The sequence below is a fragment of the Tetrao urogallus genome (genome assembly GCF_951394365.1).
Source record: "Tetrao urogallus genome assembly, chromosome: 10".
In the NCBI taxonomy this organism is placed as follows: domain Eukaryota; kingdom Metazoa; phylum Chordata; class Aves; order Galliformes; family Phasianidae; genus Tetrao; species Tetrao urogallus.
Window position 1 is genome coordinate 9,740,177 of NC_136823.1, and position 7,892 is coordinate 9,748,068.

Consider the following 7,892-nt stretch of genomic DNA (forward strand, 5'->3'; position numbering starts at 1 on the left):
GCAGAGATGACAGCACTGCTTTCTCCTTTTCCCAAGAAGGAACCTCCTGAGCTTGCCTGGTGGTAGATTGGACAAAATGAATAAACCCAGAGCTACTCAGCAATCCCATAGGATGGAGCCATCAATGGGGAGCCAACTAGTTTACAAAGCCTTCAGAGAGAAGAAGGCTTCAAACACAAGCATGCGGTTGCATACTTTCACCCTTGTAGCTTCAACATTAAAAGCCACATGCGTGAGGGGAAACACAGAAGAAAAGGCTGCTACAGAGCCCTCCCATCACCCTTCCAGCTCCTCACAGCCTTCACATCTCCCATTTTTCTGCAGGCTAACTCACATCTACAGCTATCTCAGGACACAGCGAAGAGCACTATTTTCAAGAGCTGTGGAAAATCCAAAGTGCAGAATAAAGACAGGAAGATAAAGCACTTCGCTCTTATATTTTATTTAAAAGCTTTCAATGCAGAAAATTTATAAAAGGAAAAAGTAGATTAAAGAAAAAAAAAAAAACAACACCACCACAGCCTCCATGGTTGTAATGAAAATGGAACAGCAAACTGTTTCCATCTATTTCCTAATCACAACTGTTCAGACTAAATTTTAAAGTACTGTGATCTGGGCTGCCTGGCTTTCTGTTTCAGACAAGGTGGCAATACCGAAGTGATGCTTAAACACTGAAGGATGTATCCTGTTGCACAGGACATGCTATACTTCAGTTTGAATTTCACCGAAACATACTAAAATTGCAAGTGTTCCCACCAGCACAGATCAGGTTTTAACAACAAGGTCTCACTTTTTAAACCTGGTAGTAAAAAATAAAGGAGCATCCAATATCAAGATTTATGTGCATGCTACCAAGCAGGCAGCTGAAATTTCTTGCTCCAAGTATTCACACAATACTGCATTTTCTCTGCCATTCTGTTTCTTAACATATAGAATTGCATTATGTCATACTAATCAAACAATCAAGAGTTTTCACTAGAATATGTAACCTGCTATAATTGGAACTATAGTTCCAACAAGTTTGACACTCTTTGTGTCTGAATTGCTACCTGCACTTTTGCTGAGAAGAAAACCACCATTCAACTAGTCTAGCCCACATCCTTTCCCAGCACAGCATTACAGTGACGTAAATTGAATAACTTACTCTACCAGTGTGGGTAGCAGTGAGTAAATGCTCTAACATCTTCATAAAAGCAATTAATAGGAAGCAATTAAAAAAAAAAATCTATGTATTAAACACCCCAAACAAGTGATAACAAAAAGCTGCTTTTCCCCAAGCTTTCAGAGACCTCTTCACAAGGAAAGTTTAGCCCTCAGAGCAGTTGTTTCCTGAAGAAAGGAATGCCCATCTACCAGTCACTGACAGTTCATCCAAGAAAAGCTACCATTTGCCAAAATACACTTTGTTCATCAGAAGATAATCAGGTGCTTACAAGCACTTAAGATCGGTAACTGATTGTAAAGCACAAAAGACGACCGCAGATCTCTGGAATTCAGCACTGAGCCACTCCTTGCAGCCACAGAGCACACATTACTGACGCTGCTGCAGAAATCAAGAAATGAGTGAAATGTTTATTGTTCTATCCAAAAGAAATGCAAACAATACCATGTTATCACTGCTAACACCACTCACACGTCTGCTCTGACAGGGTTGGTTCATACAGCAAGAGGAGAGAATAAGTCAGAACCTCAGTCCAGCTGCCAATAAACACATGCTGCATTGCAGAACTACCTCCTCCCTGGTACAAAGGGGACACAAGCAAGAAAATGCATGGGAAATAAATTTTCAGAACTTCTTATACTTTAACTGACCAACCTGTGGCTGCAGTTCTTGCTGTACCTTTGGGCACAGGATGACTGAATCACTAAGATTGGAAAAGACCACTAAGATCACTAAGTCCAGCTGTCAGCCCACCTGAACCTCCCACGGGGCATCTAGATGCCACTCACTCATTACCACTCGTCCTACTGCTAATTACCTGTGAGGCTCATACCTGACATTAAGGAGACACCAGCACTGAAGATGCATGGGAAATGACTTTTCAGAAGTTTCTGTACTTCAGCTGACCCACCTGTGCCTACTTCACATTGCCTGCAGCCACGATCCCCGCTGTGCCCTTAGCCATGCACAGCCACCTCCCAGCTTTGGGCAAGAAACAGAAAAGGTCCTATTTTTCATCTAACAATGTGAACTTGCCTTAAACGAACTCTAAAGCAAGCCAGAATCAACTTCTCACATCATATACAAAGTCTGAAATGGAGCAAATTCCACTTAACGCTTCCAACGCTCCTGTGTTAGAGCTCAGAGCAGAAGAGCTCGACGTGTGCACGTCCAGCAGGTGCAGCACAGCTCCAAGCACAGGGCGCAGCGCACTGCGGCACGGGGAAAAGCAGCAGCTGCCCTTACAAACTGCAGGCGGGGTCTCACAGGCAGAAAAATTTTCATTCCAGAGAAGCGAGCAGAGCGGAGCCGAAGGAAGTCGCGCTTATCCGCGAGCGTAGGGTTAATCTAAGGGGCAACGGGGGCGGTGGGGACCCGAGTCCCACCCTCAGCGGCACCAGCGGGGAGCCCCTTACCGCCGATGATGGTGCGGATGAGGGAGGCGTGCCCCGGGCAGTCGACCAACGTGAACTGCAGCTCGCCGGGCCCCGGGCCCAGCTGAGGCGGCAGCGCGGTGCGCAGGCAGGAGAAGCCCAGGTCCAGCGTGATGCCCCGCGCCCGGCTCTGCGGCGCCCGGTCGAAGGCGGCGGTGGAGCTGGTGGTGCTCAGCGCCCGCGCCAGAGCCGTCTTGCCGCTGTCGATGTGGCCCAGCACTCCCACGTTCACGTTGAGGACGCGGGGCGGCGCGGAGTCGGCGGCCATGGCGGCGCTGCACCCGGGCGGTCCGTCCGCACAGCGCCCCTGCGGCAACGCGCATCCCGCCGCCACCGTTCCGCGCTGCCCCGGCCCGAGCCTTCAGCTGCAGCTTCAGCCTTCCTCAGCCTTTAGCCTCCGCCGGCCTCAGCCCCTGCGGCCAAGGACAGCCACGCACTGGTGCCGCTCGGGCTAAAATCTGGCTTCACAGTTGCCCAGACATCGTGAAGTCAAACGCAAAAAGCAGGTCAAGATCTGGGTAATTCTCTCCCTTCTTTTTTTAAAAGGAAGAGAATTACCTGGATCTTGACCTGCTTGACCTTAACTTGCTCACTGATTTCTGGATTTGTGTAATTCCTCTTCCTGTAAGTATATTGTGTAGGGTGCCCCCTGAAAAGCATACTTTGATGGGATTAAGAATGATCAAGATGAGTAACTGCACCAAAGAGCTGTCCTGCAAACCACCACCACCAATTATACAACCCACCGATGAGTTTGACAAGCATCCGAGTACTAAAAGCAGTAAAATTGAGCCAGAACGGGCAGCCCAGGGAAGTGGTGGAGTCATCCCTGGGGGTGTTCGAGAACCATGAATATGTGGTACTGTGAAACATGGCTATGGGCATGGTGGGGGTGGGTTGGCATTGGACTTGGGGATCTTGGGGATCTTTTCCAGCCTCGATTGTATGATTCTATGGTTCTGTCATTCTACATTCTAGTCAATGACTCAACAATGGGGTTGGGGGAATGGGGGGGGGGAGAAAAAAAAAAAAGCAGACTTTCCTAGTGCACAGTGCTATTTGAAAAACAACTATCTCCCTGAAGGAAAGACATGAACCCACAAAACTCACAAGGAGGGCTGCCAATATACTGAGCTAACCAGGTTAATCGGTTTCGTTAGCAGCATAGTTCAGCTTGATGGGAGCTCTGTCATGGGAACTGAATCAAGCATAATGTCACTTTTCAGACCAAGTTCCCAGGCTTTGAATAGTTTCCTGTTAATCGTAAGGCTTCTTAGCTTATGTACATTTCACTGCCCTAAAAGTCTCAAGCTGTTATATCAATACATACTTGCAAAGTTAATGGAAAGTATACTCTATTCCCACAAGAAAAGGCCCTACACAGTCATAATCCACACAGATATCCCTACATAATATTACATACAATTTAATTCTTTTTCAACATTAACTATTAGATAAGTTGAGAAGAAAAAGGTGCAAAGAGGTCCATTTCCCAACCAGAAGATGCATTATCCAGAATGGCATTATCCAGCAGTCCTCCCAACACATCTAAAATACCAGCTATTTTTCAACAAGCTTTGACAAAGCTCAGAAATCTTAAAAGTTTCTACAATTCCTGTAAAAACTGGGAGTGAGGTGAAGGAAATGTCCGTTTCAATGGCCCATACAATCTAACAGGCTATAGCAAGAGCTCAGGCATGACCAGTTTGCTTGGACTTCCAACTTACCAATAAAACAAAGAGCTTTTGCTTTTGGTTTTGCTTTGATAGTAACCAAAGGGATACTGGACAAAATTTGTGGGAAAAATTCGGTTTTGCTAAGATGTAATAAGGAAAGATTAAAAGAAAAAAATCTGACCTGCAAGTAAGGGAGATATCAGGTGGGAACTGTGGCTTATTCTTTTCCTTCCTCTAGACACAGAACAGACTTGCAACTCACTAGACAGAGAAGGCATTTGTCCTTGTATAGAAGGGAAATAACGTGTAAAGAATGTGCACTTAGTGGCGAAAAAAGATAAGTTTGCTCCAGTGTCCACAGTTTTGTTATCACTCAGAACATGCCTCTGTCTCCAGGAATTTATAGTCTGTAGTTCAGATTTGGCTATATATCACCTGAAGACACAGGTTTTTGCAAGATCATGGTGCACATGGTACCTGTAAAATACACCAATAGCAAGGAGGAGGTATAACAGAGCTATGAACAATTTTATTCAGTGGTCCATTCTAGTTGTTTATAAAGTCTGCATAATTAATTAAAGATTTGGGAATTAAGAGATGTCATTTGTTAGGAGTCATCACTCCTTTTGCTTCAATGAGGAAAGATAGGAAAAACCTTTCAGCTTCATTTGCAGGAAAGCAAACAAAACACACACACAGATATTTACCTTACTAAGACAGAAAGGAGATAATGGCAAAATTAAAGAATTTCAACTTCTTCGTGTTTTTCAATATCATCACGAAGCAGTCAGCATTTCTCTCTCATTCTTGTTTTCTCCTCAAAACTCCATTCCCCTTTCCAGTTCTTCCCTTCTGCACTGAATTTCTTCCTTAAAAAGTGTTCACTTTAATTGCTAAAGTTTACGGACTCATGGGAGAAAGGGCAGGAAGTCAGACTTTTGGGATAGGGTAAAAATGTAAAGGTCATTCACACACTTACATACACGTACTCTTTCTCCCTCCAAAAATAATACACTATTTGACAGTTTCAGGATTCGGCATGTCCCACTGAAATTTGAAAGCTTATGTGAAACTAGGCCACGTCCTGTAACCTCAAACATTTAGACTAGGAAAACAGCTCTCCAGTCCCCAGCTCCCACTTCGGGTATCACATGACGTCTGTGCCAAACAGGAGACCTCAAACAGGGGGGAAAAGAAACGCTGGTAAAATCAGTTGATTAAACCTGGGGAATAACAGTTCAGACCTTTAGTGACAGGTATTATTTTTTCTGCTTAACTGGCTAGTGAAATACTAAATTATACTCAAAGCACTCATAACATGAGATGGGCAGAATGGTCTAACAGCCAACTTATGTTCCACCCGGTGGCATGGGCAAAGGAGAAAGCTGACTCAAGATCTGTAGCAAAGTGTTACCCTTCCCCTGTAACAGATGTGTCAACTATTCAAAATCACAAAACTCATGTTGAGACTCAGTATTTCCTCACACTGATGCATCATAACACATCAGACATCAATTATCACAGATCATTTAAGCTATTTAAGTTCAGTCCTAAACTTTCCAGTAGTTCTACTTTACTCTTTCTGACAAATAAACAACTGATCCTGGGTGGCCTAAAGGATTGTTGTTTATTTTCCTTCACCCAAACGTACTTTCCTTTCTGCAACTGCAATTTCAGTACAATGTTCAAAGAACATGTGGAATGAGTAAAACAGTCAACACAATGAGATGTGCCAAACCATTCAGAGTTTATGAACAGTGATGCTAATTTGAGTAAATAAGAGGGAGAAGATAGCTCTGCATCTGTCATGTAAACAATTGTTTACTTTTTAACACATATATATGGACAGAGAGAAAGAAATACCCACTTCTACTGCAAATACAAAGCCAACCCATTTTCATAATGATTTCTGTGTATCAGTACTAAAATTGTATCTTCATCATGGCAGCAGATGATGAGCAAAGATGATCCCAACAGATTGAAGTTTTAGGCTCCAGTTCTATCTTTAAGACACCATATTGCTTTAGAGAAACAATTATACAGTTAGAAAAGCTTCCAGTTTTGTTTCCTTTCAGATAAGTAAGTGCTACTCACTTTTATCAGAAAATCTCTAAATAAATCAGTGTTTCTAATGCAGCATATCTGACCTTTACATCTCCTCTAAATTATAATGACCACTAAATTATAATGACCATAATTTTCTATTCCTGCCATCTATATTCCTCTACACTGACTTTCACCAAAGAGAAATATATATAACTATATCACTGCCCTCAGAGCTCCTCCAAGCCTTGTTAATTATTCTTCCAGAACTGGCAGAAACTTGAACTCTGACCAGACATACCCACAGCACTTGTGGCAGCACAATGCACTAGAGAAATCAAAGTTGTATATTTGCTCTTTTACAGAAAAAAATGTCTGCAGCTCAGTACATATTAGGCATTTGTATTCTGTGACTAATATGACCCTGGAAGGATGTATAGGGTCCAACAGTATACATACTTTTTTAATTATTTAAAGGATAGCTTGTATTTATTAGATTCAAAAATTCTTAGCTACAAGAGTTGAAATGAGAGGATATCCTTACAAAGGTGTTGAACTACATATGTCTGCAATTATATTGTGATTAGTTTTAAACTAGATTATGTAAATATAAACTGACAGAACAACTTAGCAGGAAAAAAAATAGCATTCTTTGCTGAATGACATTTAAATCAAAACTAACGGAAGCTCTGAGATGAAAAGGGAATGAATGGCACATAACAGTCTTCACCAGACTTCAGTGACCTGAGCCACAATGCCCACCCTTCCTTCCCAAAAGCCCTTCTGATGTTTTGGATCACTGCACAACTGCTTTGCAGCTCTCCCTGGCAGCCTGCAGCAGAGTTGTGGCAGCAGCTCCAGCAGCACCACACAACATTAGCCCCTTAACGCTGAGCGTTAGGACACAGCTTTTATCATCAAACATAATGTATTAGCAGGAAAATACTAAAATTAGCAGGTTCCTTCTTCTTAGAAAGAGTGGTGATGCACTGGCACAGGCTGCCCAGGGATTGGTAGAGCCTGGAAGTGTTCCAGAACTGTGCAGATGTGGCATGGAGGGATGTGGTCAGTAGGCATGGTGGTGTCAGTGGTTGGATTAGATGACCTTAGAGGTCTTTCCCAACCTTCACTATTCTATGAGTAACTCCAAAATCTACCAACAAGCCACTGGAGCAGTCAGCTCTGAAACCCTCTGAAATTTCGCAGCATTTTCACCCCAAGCACTGATGTACCATGTTAAGAGGTGCAGCAGCACTGCGGAGGAGCCCACAGCTGGCTGCCAGCGATGATGGTGGGAGAGCCGTTACATGACGGAGCTCTGAGGGCATGGAGCTGCCTGCCGAGATGATGCCTTTGGAAAGGTAGATAACTGCAGGACAAGGGGAAATGGTTTTAAGTTGAGGGAGAAAAGACTGAGGTTGGATGCCAGGGGGAAGTTCTTTACTATGAGAGTGGTGAGGTGCTGGAACAGGCTTCTCAAAGGGTTGTTGATGCCCTGTTCAAGGCCAGGTTGGATGGGGCCCTGGGCAGCCTGGTCTAGTATTAAATGTGGAGGTTGGTGGCCCTGCCTATGGCAGG

General features: G+C 43.7%; 1 protein-coding gene across 1 annotated transcript in view; it reads right to left on the reverse strand.

The window, feature by feature from the left end:
* The window catches only part of EEFSEC (eukaryotic elongation factor, selenocysteine-tRNA specific), a gene marked incomplete at both ends in the record, with an annotated part of 113,256 nt that extends 110,393 nt beyond the window's left edge, over positions 1 to 2,863 (reverse strand). Inside the window, one exon of the mRNA XM_079540455.1 lies at positions 2,578 to 2,863. Within this exon, the coding sequence (XP_079396581.1) occupies positions 2,578 to 2,863 (286 nt within the window). The remainder of the gene's footprint in view (positions 1 to 2,577) is intronic.
* Between the last annotated feature and the right edge of the window lie 5,029 nt (positions 2,864 to 7,892).